This window comes from Staurois parvus, unplaced genomic scaffold, assembly GCF_062004578.1.
Source record: "Staurois parvus isolate SC_StPar_1 unplaced genomic scaffold, SC_StPar_1.0 ptg000609l, whole genome shotgun sequence".
Classification (NCBI taxonomy): Eukaryota; Metazoa; Chordata; class Amphibia; order Anura; family Ranidae; genus Staurois; species Staurois parvus.
This window is the reverse complement of record NW_028318405.1, coordinates 80,872-103,140: the sequence shown is the minus strand read 5'-3', so window position 1 is coordinate 103,140 and position 22,269 is coordinate 80,872. Positions and strand designations below refer to the sequence as shown.

The following is a 22,269-nucleotide window of genomic DNA, read 5'->3' as shown; positions in this document are numbered from 1 at the left end:
CGATAGTGTTAACGCCCCTCCCAGATAGCGCCAGTTTGCCCGCCAGTACACCGGTAATCCCGTTTAACTCCTTGATCGCCCCCCTCCCCCCCCCCCAGTTAACCCCTTCACTGCCCTGTCACCAGTGTCACTGATCAGTGAACCAATTTTTACTGATCACTGTATCAGTGTCGCTGGCGACTTCCGATAGTGTTAACGCCCCTCCCAGATAGCGCCAGTTTGCCCGCCAGTACACCGGTAATCCCGTTTAACCCCTTGATCGCCCCCCTCCCCCCCCCCAGTTAACCCCTTCACTGCCCTGTCACCAGTGTCACTGATCAGTGAACCGATTTTTACTGATCACTGTATCAGTGTTGCTGGTGACTTCCGATAGTGTTAGCGCCCCTCCCAGATAGCGCCAGATTGCCCGCTAATACACCAATAATCCCGTCTAACCCCTTGATCGCCCCCCCCCCCCCGAGCTGACCACTTTACTGCCCTGTCACCAGTGTCATTGATCAGTGAACAGATTTTTACTGATCACTGTATTAGTGTCGCTGGCGACTTCCGATAGTGTTAGCGCCCCTCCCAGATAGCGCCAGTTTGCCCGCTAGTGCACCAGAAATCCCATTTAACCCCTTGATCGCCCCCCTCCCCCCCCCCCCAGTTAACCCCTTCACTGCCCTGTCACCAGTGTCATTGATTACAGTGAACAGATTTTTACTGAGCACTGTATTAGTGTCACTGGTGACTTCCGATAGTGTTAGCGCCCCTCCCAGATAGCGCCAGTTTGCCCGCTAATGCACGGGATTTTTTTTACCAAAAACATGTAGCAGAATACATTTTGGCTTAAATTTATAACTAACTTTGAGTTTACTATATATTTTTTATAGCTGAAAGTAGAAAATATTGTTTTTTTTCAAAATTTTTGTGTTTTTTTTGATTATAGCGCAAAAAATAAAAAGCGCACAGGTGATCAAATACCACCAAAAGAAAGCTCTATTTGTGTGAAAAAAAGGACGTAAATTTAGTTTGGGTGCAGCATTGCATGACCACGCAATTGTCATTTGAATTAGTGCAGCGCTGTATAGCAAAAAAAGGCATAAATTACAGTATCTATACCATAGTTTGTAGACGCTATAACTTTCACACAAAGCAATCAATATACACGTATTGGGATTTTATTTACCAAAAACATGGAGCAGAATACATTTTGGCTTAAATTTATGACTAACTTTGAGTTTACGATATATTTTTTATAGCTGAAAGTAGAAAATATTGTTTTTTTGTTTATAGCGCAAAAAATAAAAAGCGCACAGGTGATAAAATACCACCAAAAGAAAGCTCTATTTGTGTGAAAAAAAGGACGTAAATTTTGTTTGGGTACAGCATTGCATGACCGCGCAATTATCATTTGAATTAGTGCAGCGCCAAACAGCAAAAAAAGGCCTGGTCATTAAGGGGGGTAAATCCTCTGGAGCTCAAGGGGTTAAAGCGGAGTTCCACTCACCCTGTCAAAAAATAAAAGTCAACAAGTACAAAAACAGTAGCTGCTGACCTTTAAAAAAAACAGCCACTTACCTGTCCCTCAGTCCCGTGGTGTGTCCACCGTAGCTCGTTTCACCGGCCGTCCTGTATTCCAGGAGGCCGGCATCTTCAGTGTGGGCTGTGACTGCTTGTGGCTTCACAGCCAGGTACCCACTGCGCATGCACGAGTAGCGTTGTGCTTCATGAATGGTCCTGTCAGGGTCCGCCGCGGCGTCAGATCCGGCGCATGAGTAGTTTGCCGGCTCGTGCCGGGATACGGGCACTAGGTCCTGGCCGACCGCGGCGGAGGGGAACTCGCGCATGCACACTAGGTGCCGCGGGTGCGCGTCGGGCACCAATGACAGCACAGGGCGCTGTATTTAAAGATGCCCTGCGCTGACACTGGTTGCCGTTAGGTCTTCCCTGTGTTCCCCTGCTCCGTTCCTGTGTACGATTGCCTGATTACTGACCCGAATTGTCTCTGCCTTGCTGCCTTCTCCTACCCTGACCCCTGGCTTGCCTGACCTCTCTTTTGGATTACCCCTATTGGATTGAAAACCCTGGTATTGACCCTGCGTGTGACCCGACTCTCCTCTGCCTGCCACCTTGTACCTCGCTGCTCCCACGGTAACGACCTGGCCTGTCTGACCACGAAACACGCATCCATCCCTCCATCCATCCATCCTGCTCGGGCCTGTTGGCCTTTTCACATTAGGCTCTCCTCCTGTAGAGATTCCCTGCGGGACCCTCTGCCACGGGTGGGAGTGCTCAGAGGTCGTGACCTGGTCCTGTTCTGCTCCAAGTCCATCCCCACCATCAGGGGCCCTGGTGAACAAGTAGACCGGGACTTAGACTCCACGCTCTGGGAAATCCTGTCCGGTGGACTGCCAGAGGTACCACCAGGTGGATCATAACAGGTCCTGTAGTCTTCTGGGACCTGTCACGTGTCCCAGGTGGGTACCTGTCAAATTCGGGTACACACTCCCCCCCGCCCCCCAAAGGTGCCAATCCTTAATGGGAGCAGTCCTTAAAGCAGAACTTCCCCCTTTGGGTGGAGCTCCGCTTTAAATCAGGAAGTTCATGAGAGGAGCAAGGAGTTCAAGGTTCATCAGAAACAACAGACAAAGCAAGTTAATCTAAAAGATCAAAATGGGAGCTCTCCAGAATCTCAGGTGGTACAGCAGGATGACCTACAACCAGACACCACAGAAGGCTCAGGTCCAGATCAGGACCCTGACACACAGAATTAGTATATTTGCTGGTGTATATACTTAATATACCTACTTAACTTAACACAGCAGGTGACAGATCGGGCTGCAGCACAGCCCCTTGGGCACACACAACTTGGAGGACATCATATGATGTCCTCCCAGAATAACATGGCTCCTACTCGGCCATCATTTTACTATAGGCCACTCAAATTTACCTCTCCACCCCTCTCCTCACCCCCACTTTCTCCGCCCGCATCACTCACCTCCTAAACGACATCTCAGACTGGATGTCGCTACATTTCCTCAAGCTTAACCTCTCCAAAACCGAGCTCCTTGTCTTTCCCCCTGCCCACCCCCCCCCAATTCTATCCATCATCACCAACAACACCACTATCATTCCCGCCCCGCAAGCCAAAGTCCTTGGCGTCATTCTTGACTCCAACCTCATGTCAAATCACTTACAAACACATGCAGGCTCCACCTCCGCAACATCGCCAAGATACGCACCTTCCTTACCCCAGACACTACTAAACTTCTTGTACACTCCCTGATTATCTCATGCCTTGACTACTGCAACTCCCTTCTCACCGACCTACCTCAGTACAGGCTCTCCCCGCTTCAGACCATACTGAACTCAGAGGCTAGACTCATCCACCTCACCACCCGCTCCACCTCTGCCATCCCCCTCTGCCTCTCCCTCCACTGGCTCCCGATTGCCCAACGCATCAAATTTAAACTTCTAACCCTGACCTACAAAGCCGTTCACAACACTGCTCCTGACTACCTCACCAACCTGATCCCCAAGTACCGCCCTACCCACACCCTTCGCTCCTCACAGGACCTCCTTCTATCCTGCTCCCTGGTCTCCTCCTCCCATGCACGACTGCAAGACTTCTCCAGGTCCTCCCCCATCCTCTGGAACTCACTGCCCCAATCCATCAGACTGTCGCCTTCCCTCCTCACATTCAGGCGCTCCCTCAAAACCCATCTCTTCAGGGAAGCCTACCCCACCCTCACCTAACGGCCATCCTCCCTCATTCCTCCCACCACTTCATTCCCCTCAGCCACTTCCTACTGTACCACTACCCCCTCCCTCCTAGATTGTAAGCTCGAAAGAGTAGGGCCCTCTTACCCCTCGTACGTTGTTTGTTATTGTTGTACTGTGCCATGTATTGTCCCCTCCTCTATTGTACAGCGCTGAGCAAACCCTTTGGCGCTATATAAACTCGATGTAATAATAATAATAATAGGCCAGATGAGAGGTAGTTAAAGGTAGGAACATACAGTGTCCATAGCTAAAAGACCTCAGTGCCGTGTAATGCTGTGTGACACACATGGTTTTATTAATCAACAAAGTTATTGATCACGTGGATATTTTTTATTCCTTTATTTTTTAATAGGAAAAATGTTTTGATAAGCCATGTACAGTAAATGCTATGACAGCACCGTTATGGTGATCACATTATTTTGTTTATAAACAAATGGTTACATTCATGGTTAGGGTTACCGACCGACACAAAATTAATTGTAGGGTTCACATTTTTTGCCAAAGTATGAGCCCAAGAAGGAGCTTCCATAACCTTCAAGAGCCCTGTAAAGCTTCTTGTTTGTTTGAGTCCCACTAAAGAGGTTGGTTCTGGTTATCATCTTCTCCTCTACTGAATGGGATGGGAAATCCTTTATTTTGAGGCTTTCACTAGAGTAGGCGGTGAGGAGACATTTTGCGATAAGGAAATGTGGTCTGGTGACAACTGTCTAAGATGTTTTTAAGAGATTTGTTTTTACTTCCTATTAAAAAATGTGATTACTTGTGAGCTACTATGGTAAATCGTGATTAAATTAATCAATGTAATAAATAAATAAACCCACCTGTGGCTGACACTCAAACTAACTCATCAAATAGTGCTATGTAACTAAAAGTAATATATAGAAAAGTGCCGCGCTCCCATATATTAATAAAAATGATGCTGTATATCACATATATCACTCTATATTAAACAAATATATTACTGTGCTAATTACCGTTTGTGAAAAAAAAAAACCATATCGATATATCCAAGTCCATATTTAAATATAAATATAATTATAAGTGTGCAAAAAGTCCTCTTCCGATTAGTTCAGCATAAAAAGTGCCACTCCCAAAGTCCACGTGCAGTGTGTACTTAATATGCGCTCACCTTGTGTTTTGCCTAAGATGATAGGCAAAAAACGCTGGTTGTCCTCATAGGACTGATGTAACCATATTCCTCCTTTTATAAAATTCCTCCAGATATAAAATGGACCGTTGTAATAATATATTATTCCACCTGGGGTCTCACTACTCTATCAGTATACTGTATAGAAGAGATGGATGGATGGATGGATCTCTCCCTTTTTCCTCCAGGGGTCTCCCTCCACCTTTAAATAGCCTCTGTTCGATGTATCTCAGATGGGTATCATAGGAGAAAAACAGAAACCATGGTGCCTTATCCTTTTTAAATGGTAATTTATTAGTGATCAGATTTGCCACTCACATGATTACACTTTTCCATAAGTTAGTGAGAGCATTGCCTGTGGTATCTGCTATACTCGCCGTACTGATCCGAGACAACGTCGTGACGTCAGAGCCCTTCCCCTACGCATTACGTCACCAGGTCACGTGACTCAGGATAGTCAGGATATCCCCCTGAGGAAGTCACGTGACCTGGTGACGCAACGCGTAGGGGAGGGGCTCTGACGTCACGACGTTGTCTCGGATCAGTACGGCGAGTATAGCAGATACCACAGGCAATGCTCTCACTAACTTATGGAAGAGTGTAATCATGTGAGTGGCAAATCTGATCACTAATAAATTACCATTTAAAAAGGATAAGGCACCATGGTTTCTGTTTTTCTCCTATGATACCCATCTGAGATACATCGAACAGAGGATATTTAAAGGTGAAGGGAGACCCCTGGAGGAAAAAGGGAGAGATCCATCCATCCATCCATCCATCCATCTCCTCTATACAGAATACTGAGAGAGTGGAGATACCCCAGGTGGAATAATATATTATTACAACGGTCCATTTTATATCTGGAGGAATTTTATAAAAGGAGGAATATGGTTACATCAGTCCTATGAGGACAACCAGCGTTTTTTGCCTATCATCTTAGGCAAAACACAAGGTGAGCGTATATTAAGTACACACTGCACGTGGATTTTGGGAGTGGCACTTTTTATGCTGAACTAATCGGAAGAGGACTTTGTGCACACTTATAATTATATTTATATTTATATATGGACTTGGATATATCGATATGTTTTTTTTGTTTTCACAAACGGTAATTAGCTCAGTAATATATTTGTTTAATATAGAGTGATATATGTGATATACAGCATCATTTTTATTAATATATGGGAGCACGGCACTTTTCTATATATTACTTTTTGTTTTTACTTCCTACTGTATCTGGAAAACTGAAAGCGAAGGTAAATCTACCCAAATCAAATGTAGACAGAAAAATAAACTGATGGGTTTAATCATTCTCTACTCTACCAAAAGTAAAATAAATAAATTAAATTGGCTATATATACACACAGCTCCCCCAATGACTGATGTATTTTGCCAAATGGAAAAATGCTTCCAAAATCCTTCATATTTATGATTAAATTGCAGCTGATTTTCCTCACCCCTAGTTATAGAATGAAGATCAACCAGAAGACAGGCAAAGCCACACATATGAGTAGGAATCCAAAAATGAGAAATAAGGACAGTAGGTATTGGAGAGACCTTGACTGGGTACTTGACTTGGGTCTTTACAAAGCAGATGCTCATGTGTGCTTTGGCAGGCATGTGTCTATTTATGCGCTTGCACTGGACATGTCTTCAGATGGTCTACAGTTCTCCTTTCCTTCTTGGCAACAACATAACACTGTAAACATGATTGATCATCTGGAAACCTTTACCTCTCATTTTTTATTTATTTTTTTCATATTTACCTCTAATTAACTACATGTTTAAAATGAAACATTCATGCTTTTGGTGCAAAATATGCGACTATGCAGGACTTCATCTCTCGATTTCGTAGACTGTAAATCATGGGATTTAGCAGCGGATTCCCAACAGAGTAGAGCAAAGACAAAATCTTGTTTAGTCTGAATGAATGCTGCTGAGAAGGAACTAAATAAATAATGCAGATTGTTCCAAAGTACATGAAAACAGATGCTAGATGGGAACTGCAAGTGGAGAAAGATTTCTGTCTGCTGGTCCGAGAGGGAATTCTCAGTATAGTGAAAAATATGGAGACATAGCTCAAAATTATCAGTATAAGTGGGAGAATATTAAAAAGAAAGGTGACTATTGAACCTACAATTTCAACTAAGTAGGTGTCAGTAGAAGACAACTGCAAAAATGAACCCAGGTCACAAAGCACATGGTCAATAATATTGGACCCACAGTACTTTAAGTTGCAGAGGGAGATAACTAAGAAGGCCATTGCTATAAATCCAGGAAGCCAGGAACACAAAGATAGGTGATTTTGCATTTTGTTATTCATGATGGATGAATACCTCAGTGGGTTGCAAATAGCCAAATATCGGTCATAGGCCATTACTGTAAGGAAAAGACATTCACCGCTTCCCACCGATGCTCCCAAGTACAACTGAGTAATACAACCATAAAATGAAATTGACCCACCATTTCCCCAGATAACATACAATATGTTTGGAAGAAATATGGTGGTGAAGAGTATCTCACAAATAGATAAATTGCACAAGAAAAAGTACATGGGTGATTGGAGTTTTTTATTTGTAGTTATTAAACTGATTACCAAGGAGTTCCCAAATATAATGATAACATAACATATTAGGAACAAGACAAAAATTAAATATTTCAGATCTTGGAGATTCCCAAACCCCAGAAGAACTAGTTGCATTGTTTTTGTTTTATTGTGTTCACAAGTAACCTGATGATTGGAGATTTAGAAAAAAAAAAGGGTAAAATGAATTTATGATTTTTTAAGGGTCAGTCTGTTCATTGATGTTTACATCACATCTATAGTCTTAACTTTTGTTTTGTTTTAGGAAGAGTTTGGAAAGATTAGATTCCCACTCAGGTTTTACCACTATGCTGGAGATATCCCCTTACTTCCTTTCCCTAGGAACAACGTCTTCATCAGACAGACAATGAGGAGAAGAGCTACACAGACAGACTTTATTGTCTGTTTCCGATGCAGATTTTCCCTCACTTTCCAAAAAGATTTTTTTCCTTCCTTACAATTTTAATTAAAATTAATTTTAACCCCTTCACGCCTAAGGGTAAAGCAAATCTCAATGCCTAAGTACAATTCTGCAACGTTGACATGTGTTAGTAAAACCGTACGTATCATCACAACTACTTTGTACATCCAGGTGGATTATACCTTGATTTTTTCAGGACAAATTGGGCTTTCATTTGCTGGTAAATGGTAATGGAAATCTCCTGATTTTTTTTATTATCAAAGGAAAACTGTCCCAAAAGTAAAAAAAAAATCATTTTTTTATTTAGCTGTGTGTTTCTTGTTACTACCATAACCTACCACCAAAAAACAATCCAAAATAAATTCTCCAGGTCTTGACGATCACAGCGACACCATATATGTGTATGTTATTTGCTGTTTGTACCCGTAGTACAGCCCAGAAACAATAGTGCACCAAAGGGTTTGCTCAGCACTGTACAATAGAGGGGGGGACAATACATGGCACAGTACAACAACAACAAACAGCACACGAGGGGTTAGAGGGCCCTACTCTTTCGAGCTTACAATCTAGGAGGGAGGGGGTAGTGGTACAGGAGGAAGTGGCTGTGGGAAATGGAGTGGTAGGAGGAGTGGAGGAGGGTTAGGTGAGGGTGGGGTAGGCTTCCCTGAAGAGATGGGTTTTCAGGGAGCGCCAAAAGGTGAGGAGGGTAGGTGACAGTCTGATGGATTGGGGTAGGGAGTTCCAGAGGATGGGGGAAGTCCTGGTGAAGTCCTGCAGTCGGGCATGGGAGGTGGAGACCAGGGAGCTAGAAAGCAGGAGGTCTTGTGTGGAGCGAAGATTACGGGTTGGGTGGTATCTGGGTATCAGGTCGGTGAGGTAGTTTGGGGCAGTGTTATGAATGGCTTTGTATGTCAGTGTTAGTAGTTTGAATTTAATGCGTTGGGCAAATGGGAGCCAGTGGAGGGAATAACAGAGGGGGGTGGCGGATAGGGAGCGGTTGGTAAAGTGGATGAGTCTGGCTGCTGAGTTCAGGATAGACTGAAGCGGGGATAGTCTGCAACGAGGTAGGCCGGTGAGAAGGGAGTTGCAGTAGTCCAAGTGTGAGATAATAAGGGAGTGAACGAGTTGTTTAGTAGTGTCTGGGGTGAGGAAGGTACGTATTTTGGAGATGTTGCGGAGTCTGCATGAGTTTACCAACGATTGGACATGGGGTTGGAAGGACAGGTTTGAGTCTAGTGACCCAGCATGTGGTCCTAAGTCACTTTAACCACTTCCCTGCTGACCTATAGCAGAAATACTGCTACAGGGTGGCAGGGTTGTGCAAAATCATATATATATCTATATCTATATATATCTATATATATATATATCTATATATATATATATATATATATATAGATATATATCTACAGTTGCAAGAAAAAGTATGTGAACCCCTTGGGATTCCGTGGAGTTTTGCATGAATTGGGCATAAATGTGCTCTGAACGTCATCAACAATAGAAGAACACAGTCTGCTGAACATAATACTACACAAACATTAGATGTTGCCATGGTTTAATTGCACATAACATGTAAACATTCACAGTGCAGGGAGGAAAAAGTATGTGAGGCCCTAGCTTAATGACTTCTCCCAGAGCTTATTGGAGCCAGGAGTGAGCCAACCTTGATTCCAATCAGTGTGATGATATTGGATGTGTTGCTGACAGCTGTCCTGCCCTTAAAAAACACACACCTCTTTTGGGTTTACTGGTTTCAAGAAGCACTGTCTGATGTGAACCATGCCTCGCAGAAAAGAGCTCTCAGAAGACCTACGATCAAGAATTGTTGACTTGCATGAAGCTGGAAAGGGTTACAAAAGTATCTCCAAAAGCCTTGATGTTCATGTGTCCACGGTAAGACAGACTGTCTACAAATGGAGAAAGTTTATCACTGTTGCTACTCTCCCTAGGCGTGGTCATCCTGTAAAAATGACTGCAAGAGCACAGCGCAGAATGCTGCATGAGGTAAAGAAGAATCCTAGAGTGTCAGCTAAAGACCTACAGAAATCTCTGGCACATGCTAACATTTTTGTTGACACATCTACAATAAGGAAAACATTAAACAAGAATGGAGTACATGGGAGGACACCACGGAGGAAGCCATTGCTGTCCAAATAGAATATTGCAGCACGTTTGAAGTTTGCAAAAGAGCACCTGGATGTGTCCACAGCACTACTGGCAAAATATACTGTGGACAGATGAAACCAAAATTGAGTTGTTTGGGAAGAACACAAAACACTATGTGTGGAGAAAAAAAGGCACAGCACACCAACATCAAAACCTCATCCCTACTGTGAAACATGGCGGAGGGAGCATCATGGTTTGGGGCTGCTTTGCTGCCTCAGGGCCTGGACGGATTGTTGTCATTGATGGGAAAATGAATTCCAGAGTTTATCAAGACATTTTGCAGGAAAATGTATGACCATCTGTCCGCCAACTGAAGCTCCGCAGAGGATGGGTGATGCAACAGGACAATGACCCAAAGCATACAAGTAATTCAACAAAACAATGGCTGCAACAGCACAGAATACGCCTTCTGGAGTGGCCCAGTCAGAGTCCTGACCTCAACCCCATTGAAATGCTGTGGCATGACCTTAAGAGAGCGATTCACACCAGACATCCCAAGAATATTGCTACACTGAAACAGTTTTGTGAAGAGGAGTGGTCCAAAATGACTCCAGATCGTTGTGCAGGTCTGATCTGCAACTACAGGAAACGTTTGGTTGAGGTTATTGCTGCCAAAGGAGGGTCAACCAGTTATTAAATCCAAAGGTTCACATACTTTTTCCTCCCTGCACTGTGAATGTTTACATGTTATGTGCAATTAAACCATGGCAACATCTAATGTTTGTGTAGTATTATGTTCAGCAAACTGTGTTTTTCTATTGTTGTGACTTAGATGACGTTCAGAGCACATTTTATGCCCAATTAATGCAAAACTCCATGTAATCCCAAGGGGTTCACATACTTTTCTTGCAACTGTATATGTGCTTTTGCACCGCCATTTGTGGCCTCGGATGTCGATCACCGTGTCCCGGCTAGTGATTCCCCTCCAGCACCGGGCTGAGTGTCACTGATGGGGAAAGACCTTTGTGTAAATAACACAGGTATCTCTCCTGTCAGCTCCTGCACACTGGTTTGTATGGCTCTGCATAGCATAGCCATACAAAGCAGTGTGCTTACAGTGTAAAATACACACAAAGCACACAGTAAAACACACACAGTTAACCCTTTGATCGCCCCAAATGTTAACCCCTTCCTGCCCAGTGTCATTAGCTCAGTGTCTGTGCTTTTTATTAGCACTGATCACTGTATTGGTGTCAATGGGGATGTCAGTGACACCAAGTCAGTTCCCCCCCAGTGTCAGAATGCCTGCCACAGTCCCGCTATAAGTTGCTGATCACCACCATTACTAGTAAAAAAAAAATTCCAGTATATATACCGCCATTTGTAAAAGCTATAACTTTCATGTAAACCAATTAATTTGCACGTATTGGGATTTGTAAAACATTTTTACTGGACATGTTTAATAGCAAAATATAAAAAATATAGTTTTTTGTTTCAAAACTGTCAGTATTTTTGTGTATAGCGCAAAATATAAAAAACGCAAGGACAATCAAATACCACCAAAAGAAATCTCTATTTGTGGGGAAAAAGAGATAAATTTAATTTGGGTGCAGTGTTGTATATCGGCGCAATTATCAGTTAAAGTAACTTAGCTCCGTAGCGCAAAAATGGCCTGGTCAGGAAGGGGGGTACATCCTCTGGAGGGCGAGGGGTTAAGGTAACTCTTTAAGAACATTAGAAAAATAAACCAGCAAGAGGCAAGGTTATACTTATAGGTTCTTATTAGTCTGCTGGCAGCTTCATCATGAAATATTCTGTGCACAAACCCCTCCTATGGTATACTAAAGTGAGTCAGAACTGTATCTAGAATTAAAAAAACTGCTTTATTTTAGAGACAAATCTATCCATTTTTGTCACCATATTCTTGTAGAAGCTGCGAAAGAAAAGTAGAAAAAAATGATTTATTTTACAAAAATGTAGAAACATACCATGTAGTTTATGTTGAGTCTTTGCTGTTGGTCTGGTCAATGATTTACATATAAACTGCTCAAATCATGAGCACAAGATGCATGCTGGATAAAATAAGTAAAATAAAATGTGTCCTAGTCTGAGGTCACCATTTATATATATTGTTTTAGGTCTCCTTGTAACAGTCAGAATATCTGATAAATAGAGCCACACATGACCAAGCCTCTCAGGGAGCCAATTAAAAACGATATACTGTAATACCCATGTGTTTGAGGAATCCTGGCAGTGATGTTTGTTATTTTACAACAAAATTAAAAGAAATTTAATTTAAAAATTAAACTTCTTAAAAACACAAAATCAAACACATTTTTTTGTAAATAACACATTTGAAGTGGTTGAGTCATCTAAGTAACAACACATGGGGTCCAATATCAAATAACAGGATCCTTTGCAGCACATTGAGGAGAGGGAAGAGGGGAAATGCTACACATTTTAGGTCTTGTCTGGTGCTTAACCTCTTCATGCCGGCCGCACACAAATGTGCGACCTCCCAACGTCTGGGCCTAGACGCCGAGCGGCCGCACATTTGCGTTCAATTTAAAAAAAAAAAAATGTGCTGAGAACGCGCTCCCAGAACACATGTCCGGTATCATGGAAAGGTCCCGGTCTTCTTTTTCGATCGGGACCTTTCCCGATCATGTGACCGCCATGACAACGCATCACGGTGATCCCTAAACCCCGCCCGTCCTGCCTCCTGGCTTCTGAAACTCTTAAAGGGCCGGGAGGCACCGGCATGAAGGGGTTAAAACCTTTTGAAAGCTTTCCACATTTTTTTGGACTTCCCAGTCCATTGCACCCTTTTGGAGAGAGGTCCTTGGCCTACTGCGGCTACTTTTGCAGGCTGCTATCCCATTTGAGACTGTTCACTTTTTGTTGGGCCTACACAGTGTGTGGTTGCTTTTGTTCAGCTTGACCTTCCACCTTCAGACGGGCAGCCATTCTGTGAATCGAATTGTAAAAGTTAACCTGTAAAGATAGACATGTTCAGGCCTCTCCAAATTTGCAAGGAAACTTTCCTCTCATGTTTTAATGGTGGCCAGGAGAACCATTCCCATGCATTGGCTTTCTATTACACCCCCTAAGCTACCGGAATTGATGAAGGATATAGCAGAGATTAGAAAAATGGAGTACCTAACTGCTTTGCGGGCTAATTCTGTTCCCACATTTGAAGCAATTTGGGATCCATGGAATACTTCTGCTTCTGACTCGTCTGCTCTAATTGTCTGATTGCTAATCCACTGTTCTGTATTGACATTGTATGTATCTATGTACCTCTCATCGATGAGCCTGTTTTTTTGTTTTTCCTCTTCTACTGCTTTGTGTTTGCCATATCTTGTTTCTATGCAACTCTGTTGGTTGTAAATGTTTGAAAATCAATAAAAAGTTAATTACAAAAAAAAAGTTCAAAAGCACGTACGCTCTATGGTGCAGAAGTTCCATGATCGTCCTCTACCCAACACACCGCCATTTTAATTCCTACATCATTCTACTGTTACATTAAAGCTGTACAGAAAATTGGTGGTCAGACACGTCATCAACTTTGCATGTCCCTGTATTCCCATCTTATGGAAATCCTCCACTGCAACTTTTCATTTGCTTTGGTTCCACAAGATTGAAGGCATAAGACTGATGGAGAGCCTGACTGGCATTTTGAAAGGCACAGAGGAGAAAAATTGTAAATAATGGTTCACTAGATGGTATGATCTTGCACCACTCAAGTCCAACATATTATTGCAAGCTGATGGCCTCCTAAGTCCTGGAGATTCTGTGCTGACAAACACGGTACCATTAACCACTTTAATATCACGCTATAGAGGAAATGCAATAGTATGGTTCTCTTGTTCTGGGAGGGTGTCTATAGACATCCTTCCAGAAAACACCTCCCGCGTGCCCCCTGGGGCATGCATTGGTTGCACTCTGTGACCACTGTGCCCTTTGAACATAGCTGATAACAAATTGTGGTAAAGGACCAATCATAATGGCCCTTTACCATGTGATTAGCTGTCTCAGTCACAGCTGATCATATGTAAACAGACTTTTCGGTTATCAGCAGTCTTTTCCTCACACGCTGTGTCTGTGTCCGATACCCGACAAGGCTGTCAGCACTTTCATTGCCCTGATTATTAGTGCAGCCCCATCAATGCCTGTCAGTGCAGCTCACCAGTGTTCATCAGTGCAGCTTATCAGTGCCAATCAGTGACCATCACTGCTGCCCAGTGGTGACCATCAGTGCCACCTATCAGTGCCCATCATTGTCACCTACCAGTGCCCATCAGTGCAGCCTCATTAGTGCCTCCTCATCAGTGCACATAATGGTGATGTTATCTCTATATGACTGCTTATTGGGTCAGCCAAGGTGTACTGTCTCCTAAGGGTTCTCAGGCAGCTCTTAGGCCTGGTTGTATTGTTGTGGCTTCCTGGGGTTGTGAGTTGTACCTGATCCTCCTGCAGCCAAACTTTGCCTGGGCAAGATTTTTTCAGCTAACATGGAAGGGGGCGCCCACTGCTGACATTGCACTTCGGTATTACATGTTTATTATATGCCTTGTAGATCTGTCCTTGACCCTCTCTAAACCTTACTCAATGTGAGGTATATTGAAATCTGGGAGCTCGCACTGTACACCTTTGTGTTATGACCACTTGGGTTATATCCAGTGGTGTATTTAGGTTTTGTGCTGCCCTAGGCAACACAAAAATTGGCTCCCCCCCCTCCCCCCACAGAAAGAGCATGATATTGACCAAGAACACCCCTGCCCTCTACCCGAGCCTTCCACTACCACTGCCCCCCATACACCAGCCACCATCCCCCATGGCGAGAGAGAGAAAGACACTCACCTTCACAGCACCACTCAAGTCCGGACATCCCCAGGAACAAGAGTCGGGCTATACATACATCGTTATGAAACCCACAGCATCTCTCAGAACCCAGCAGGTCTCCATGCCACGTGTGTCCCTTCTTCCGTCCCTTCCGTCCCTTCCTCCAAGGGGCAGTGCTGCCCCCCCAAATAAATGCCACCCTAGGAAAATGCCTTGTTTGCCTTGTGGTAAAAACACCCCTGGTTATATTGCTTTATTTTACTCATTTTGTGCACCTAGAGTATAGATCAGCCTTTTTCAATTAGGGTGCCCAGGCACCTTGAGATGACTTCAGATTTCTTTAGCCTTGGCAAAATGCCAAAACATTGTATACAAGACAATGGGTAGATGAAGCCTGCCTTTTAGTTAAGCAAAGCCTCAGGTTTTCATTGTGCACCATTACAACGTTCTAGCTCCTGACACTCTAACATCCAATGACATCATCATTTGATAAAAAGGACATTGGGCACCTTTGTCTGCCCCTCTCCGTCAGCATTGGTTCACCTTAGCTGATCGAGGGAGAAAAACTGAGCGGGAACACTGGAATATTAGTCTGTACCAGTGTACAAAGGTGTGTTTGCTTTGGAAGAATAAAACACCTTTAATGTTGGGTGTCCTACATGTGTGGATGTAAAACTATTAATTTAGATTTTTACATTTTATAAAGGGGTGTCTTGAGATTGTGCAGAATTTTAAATGGTTTCTTGACTGAAAAAAGGTTGAGAAACACTGGTGTAGATGCACCTGCTCTGCTGTCAGGAATGGACTCGCCAACAGTGGTGGGACTCACCTGCCTTGTGGGTTGCAGTACCAGGACTGGCCAGTGGGTGCTCTCAGCAACCAGAGGCTCACTCCTGCAGTCAGCCAAAACACCTGAGGCTGATTGCAGGAGGTACATATAAGGAATGGCCAGACTTGCAATCAGGGCTTTGCTGTATGTTTCCCAAGAGCCCCTGTACCTGCATCCTGTCTGCTTCCTGTCTGATCCTGCTTGATCCCTGACTCTGACTGAACTCCGCCTGTCCTGACCTCTGCTATTCCTGACCACTCTCCAGTCTGCTCCTTTGTGCCTTGTCTGCCTGATTGTTCCTGACCCGGTCCGTCTGACTACGCTCTGCCTGCTCCTTTGTGCCTTGCCTGCCCGTTTGCTACCGACCCGGCCTGCCCGACCACGCTTAGTATTGTTCTTTTGTTATCTGTTGGGGGTTTTGGTTTGGTTTGTTTTCACTGTGTTTATGTTTAGTCTTGCACTGCGTTTATGTATTGTTTAGTCTTAAATAAATTATATTGTTTATACTATATCTGAAGCCTGCGTTTCCCTGTGTCAGTCCACACACCTCTGGTCAAGACATAATATGTCTTGCCAGATGACTCGGTGCCCGCAGTCTTGCCAGATGATGCGGTGCACGCTGTCTTGCCAGATGACTCGGTGCCCGCTGTCGAGCTTAAAGACCCGATGCCCGCTGTTTTGCCAGATGACTCGGTGCCCTCGGTCTTGCCAGATGACTCGGTGCCCTCGGTCTTGCCAGATGACTCGGTGCCCGCTGTTTTGCCAGATGACTTGGTGCCCGCTGTCGAGCTTGACGACCCGATGCCCGCTGTTTTGCCAGATGACTCGGTGCCTGCTGTTTTGCCAGATGACTCGGTGCCCGCTGTCTTGCTTGATGACCAGATGCCCGCTGTCTTGCCAGATGACCCGGTGCCCGCTGTTTTGCCAGATGACTCGGTGCCCGCTGTCTTGCCAGATGACTCGATACTCGCTGTCGAGCTTAACGACCTGATGCCCGCTGTTTTGCCAGATGACTCGGTGCCCGCTGTCTTGCCAGATGACTCGGTGCCCGCAGTCTTGCCAGATGACTCGATGCTGGCTGTCGAGCTTGACGACCCGATGCCCGCTGTTTTGCCAGATGACTCGGTGCCCGCTGTCTTGCCAGATGACTTGGTGCCCGCTGTTTTGCCAGATGACTCGGTGCCCGCTGTCTTGCCAGATGACTCAATACTCGCTGTCGAGCTTGACGACCCGATGCCCGCTGTTTTGCCAGATGACTCGGTGCCCGCTGTCTTTCCAGATGACTCGGCGCCCGCAGTCTTGCCAGATGACTCGATGCTGGCTGTCGAGCTTGACAACCCGATGCCCGCTGTTTTGCCAGATGACTCGGTGCCCGCTGTCTTGCCAGATGACTCGGTGCCCGCTGTCTTGCCAGATGACCCGGTGCCCGCTGTTTTGCTAGATGACTCGGTGCCCGCTGCCTTGCCAGATGACTCGGTTCCCGCTGTCAAGCTTGACGACCCGATGCCCACTGTCTTGCCAGATGACCCGGTGCCCGCTGTTTTGCCAGATGACCCGGTGCCCGCTGTCTTGCCAGATGACCCGATGCCCGCTGTTTTGCCAGATGACTCGGTGCCCGCTGTCTTGCCAGATGACTCGGCGCCCGCTGTCTTGCCAGATGACTCGGCGCTTGCAGTCTTGCCAGATGACTCGGTGCCCGCAGTCTTGCCAGATGACTCGGTGCCCGCAGTCTTGCCAGATGACGCGGTGCACGCTGTCTTGCCAGATGACTCGGTGCCCGCTGTCGAGCTTAAAGACCCGATGCCCGCTGTTTTGCCAGATGACTCGGTGCCTGCGGTCTTGCCAAATGACTCGGTGCCCGCTGTCTTGCCAGATGACTCGGTGCCCTCTGTCGAGCTTGACGACCCGATGCCCGCTGTTTTGCCAGATGACTCGGTGCCCGCTGTCTTGCCAGATGACTCGGTGCCCGCGGTCTTGCCAGATGACTCGGTGCCGCTGCTCCGCCTGGTGGCCCGGTGCCCGCTGCTCCGCCTGGTGGCCCAGTGCCCAGCCTGATGTACCTCTGTCCGGTGCCCAGCCTGATGTGCCTCTGTCCGGTGCCCAGTCTGATGTGCCTCTGTCCAGTGCCCAGCCTGATGTGTCTCTGTCCGGTGCCCAGCCTGATGTGCCTCTGTCCGGTGCCCAGCCTGATGTGCCTTCGTCCGGTGCCCAGCCTGATGTGCCTCCGTCTGGTGCCCAGCCTGATGTGCCTCTGCCCGGTGCCCAGCCTGATGTACCAGTCCTTGATATCCCGCCAATTACCGGATCTGGGCGGTGGAACATTTTGCCCATTTAGGACGGTTTGGAGCGTCCTGAGGCCGCTCCTTGAGGGGGGGGGTACTGTCAGGAATGGACTTGCCAATAGTGGTGGGAAATATTTTATTTTGTAATGTAAGCTTACAAAACCACCCAACTTAAACTCTTTTTTTTACAAAGTACAAAAAAATTGCAAATAAATAAATAAATAAGTACAAACATAATCACTACGCATAACTGAAAGTCCAGAATTTCATGGGGAAAGAAACAGCAAACCATATGGCTTCAAATGGCCCAAACATAAGAGTCCATAACCTTGCAAAGAAGGCATATACATCCAGACCTATATAGTCATGGAGGAGACAACAGGCCCGACACCCCACTGAGCAGGACAACAGGCCCAATGCCCCCAACATGTATCTACAAGGCCTTTATGGCCAAAAAATTTAGCCACCATGCATGACTGAAAACCCAGAACTTCCTGGGGAAAGAAAAACATAGAATATGGCATATGGCCTATGGCCCATTACATAAGAGTCCATAACCTGCAAAGAAAAAGGACATATGCAACCAGACCTATACGGACATGGAGAAGACAACAGGCCCGACGCCCCACAAAGCAGGACAACAGGCCCAATGCCCCCACCGCGTATACACAAGGCCTCTATGGCCTATATGGCCAAACCCAAAAGGATCAAATACAATTTCCAACCTCCTGCTGCAAAAGGCCTTTACGGCCTAAATCCAAGACTCAACCAAGAACCCACCAAGATAGATAATACAAAACTCCAATAGGAAGACTAAAAAACACAGACCCTCAGTACCTGCAACCTTTCTTCAAAAAACAAATGCACAACTACAAAAAACCTAAGGGGGTGCAAAGAGAAGAAACAGGGATAGCTACCACCACCGAAGATCAACAGGCAGCAGCTACAGGCCTGATGTTCCTCCACGCCTCCAACCAAACCTTTCACCGCCACCGGTCTTTCTGAAGACCCCGAATTTTCCCAACCTCACCAAGAATGCCACACACCACCACCTGGACAGGGAGGACTTTTTTCCGAATGGAAACCTGACACCGTGCATTCCACGTGTAATAACGGACCACTAAACTAACTAGAAACAAGGTGTCTAAATCAAAACCCGAGCGGCTTTCAAATGCTCCATACACCCACTCCGCATAAGACATGCAGTGAAGGAAAGAGACACCCAAAGCCCCACCCACCTCTTTGTACACTTCAACGTTAAAGGGGCATTGAAGCAAGAAGTGGTCCATACTCTCCACTTCACCCCCACACTCCACCCTCGGACAACCACGTTCATCCAGAGAGCGGCACTTCAGGTTGCCCCTTAGGTAAAGCCTGCCATGGAAGCCGAGCCAGGCCTGGTCCCTCAACTTCAGGGGGATCCGCTCCAGATTTAATAAACGCAAACCCTCCCTCATGATATGGCCTGGGCAATCTTTCAGGGCCAATGGAGCATGGAAAGCGGTAGCCACAATCCTCTCACCCAGGAGTTTCCTAGGGAGGGACCTGACCTCCTCCGCCATCACATGCCACCGCCGGAGTAACTTCAGGCACGGGGCCACGTAAACCGGGAGCTTACCGTGCTTGACCTGCAGGCTTCTCACTGGCCCGCCACTCTCCCAACTGTTCAGAAAGGGTCCAAACCAGGCACGAAAAAGTCCTACCCATGCAGGCGGTCTCTCTGCCAACATGCTACCAAAGTTATGTTTCAAGAACATCAGAGAGAAAAAAACGACTGGGTTGACCATACCTAGGCCACCCTCCCGCCTGGATGAATAAGTTACGTTCCGCTTAACAAGGTTTAGCCTATTTCCCCATAACATGTGGAAGAAACAGCTGTAAACCCTCATATAGAGTGATTCTGGCAAGAGACATATGTAACTGACATACAGAAATACCGGAATCGGGAAAGTCTTGATCAGATCAACCCTTTCCCTCAAGGAGAGCCGCAGCCCCTTCCAGCATCTGACCTTGACCTCTGCATCAGACAACTTGGCTTCCCAGTTTAGCTTGCCATAATTGGCATGGCCAAAATTGATGCCCAAATTTTTTATGCTTGGCTGAGGCACCGGGAAGGTGTCCGGGAGCGAGAAGCTCTCACCCCTTCTACCCATCCAGAGAACTTCACATTTGTCCTGGTTGACCTTGGAGCCAGATGCCTCGGCATACTGTTCCATCACTGAGACCACCTCCTGCGCCTCCTCAGACCCAGAGATGAAAACAGAAACGTCATCAGCATAAGCTACAACCTTCAGGGGCGGACTCCCAGCAGCACCCCGCCCAATGCTCCACCATCTAGCCTCCTGACGAAGGGGTCAATGGCAAAGACGTAGAGCAAGGGGCTCAGAGGGCACCCCTGGTGCACCCCGGATCCAACCCCAAAAGGCTGCCCAACCCAGCCATTCACCAACATGAAGCTCTCAGCCTCCCTATACAATGTTTTTAACCAGCCAATAAACCTCCCTTCCAAGCCGTACCGGTCAAGGAGACACCAGAGGTACTCATGGTTAACACAATCAAAGGCCTTTGCCTGATCCACTGCCAGCAAGAACTTTCCCCATCCTTCAGCCTTACAACACTCCAGAGCCCTCCCGGACAGCTAACACCGCTGTAAAGGTACTCCTGCCCTGGACCGAGCAATGCTGCTGACGAGAAAGCAGACCCTCTGCCACTGACGACAAGCGCCAGAACAAGATCTTAGCCAGAACCTTTCTATCGACATTGAGAAGGCTAATGGGGTGCCAGTTCTCAAAACCCAAGGATCCTTACCCTTTGCCAGCAAAATCACCGCAGACTGCCTCATGGAGGGAGGGACCCCTTACTCATACAGCAATTATACACCTCCGCTAGGCAAGGTGCCAGGCTAGATTTGAAGGTCTTAAAAAATTCAGCTGTCAACCCGTCTGGCTCAGGAGTTTTCTTAATGGTCAGACTATCAATGGCCTTAGTCACCTCCTCTGCGGTAATTTCTCCTGTCAAACTTGTAGGCAGAACATTACTCTCCAAACCTGGTATAGATTCCAAGAAGCTCAACATCCTTGCCCGGTTAAGGCACTTCTCACTCAGTAAGTCCTTGTAAAAATCCCTAGAGACCTCCAGAATCCCTGACCTGGATCTTGTCAGGGACCCCATACTATCCCTCAAGGCAGAGACCATCCTAATCGCTGCACCCTGTTTGTAATTCTGAAAAAGGTCGGGCGAGTGGTACTTCCCATAATCCCTTTCCAGAACCAAAGAGGCACGCCGATCGTACTGGTATTTACTGAGGAGAAGTTTGACCTCGGAGATTGCTCCAAAATCTCCACCGCTAGAAACAAGGCGATCGAGCTTCCTCCGTAACCGTTGGTAGGCGATATATTTATCACGCTGCTTTTTCTTACCTATGGCCTTGAAAAACCTGCTGATCCGCACCTTAGTAAGCTCCCACCAGTCCAACTTACTGTTGCAGAAATCCAGCACCGTCTCCTGAGCCTGTAAGAACACCTTGAAAGATTGTCTCACCTCCTCGTCCTCCAGCAGAGACGAATTCAGCCTCCAGATGCCCCTTCCTCTCTGGGGCGTGTCTGAAACATTCAAAACCACAGTAAGCATAAAGTGATCGGAGAACTCCACTGCCCGACACTCAGGTGCTGAGAAGGCTGAGACATCCTTCAAAAAAAACCTATCTATTCTACTCTGGCTGCTACCTCTCCTATACGTTTACCCTGTGCTGTCCGGATTGCTTTTAATCAAAGCATCTACCAGACCTGCTTCCCTGACTATAGAATTAAGAAAAACGCTATCATACCCCAGGTGGTCAGTGAAGCCCCTCCTGTCCTTGGGCCTAGTTATGGTGTTGAAGTCACCTACAAAGACCACCTGTCGGGATGTAAAAAGAAAAGGTTTGATCCTTGTGAAAAGGCACTTCCTATCCCACTTGGACTGCGGCCCATAGATGTTAATCAGGCGCAGCTCCTGCCCCCTCACAAGGACATCCAGGACCAAACATCTACCAATCTCAACCTCAAAAGCCCGCCGGCACGTTACCATCTCGGAAAAAAGGACCGCGACTCCACTGTAAGGCTCAGCCGCAAGAGACCAGTAGGATGGCCCACGCCTCCACTCCCTCTTGGCCAGATGGATATCAGCCAAGGTGGGCAGCCTGGTCTCTTGCAAAAAGAAAATATCAGCATCCATCTCACTGATCAAAAATAGGGCTGTCTCTCTTGCACTTACAGATCTTAGGCTGGCAACGTTAATAGTTGCCACCTT

The 22,269-nt window shown here is 46.2% G+C and overlaps 1 protein-coding gene across 1 annotated transcript; it reads right to left on the bottom strand.

Annotated features, from left to right (window-relative positions):
* Nucleotides 1-6,710: 6,710 nt before the first annotated feature.
* LOC149449615 (olfactory receptor 10A6-like) lies at nucleotides 6,711-22,047 on the bottom strand. The gene is made up of 4 exons (XM_089692987.1): nucleotides 21,864-22,047; nucleotides 21,250-21,581; nucleotides 18,523-18,537; nucleotides 6,711-7,643 (listed from the first exon to the last, which is right to left on the bottom strand). The coding sequence occupies exons 1-4, from the start codon at nucleotides 22,045-22,047 to the stop codon at nucleotides 6,711-6,713; spliced, it is 1,464 nt and encodes a 487-aa protein (XP_089549113.1).
* Nucleotides 22,048-22,269: the final 222 nt, after the last annotated feature.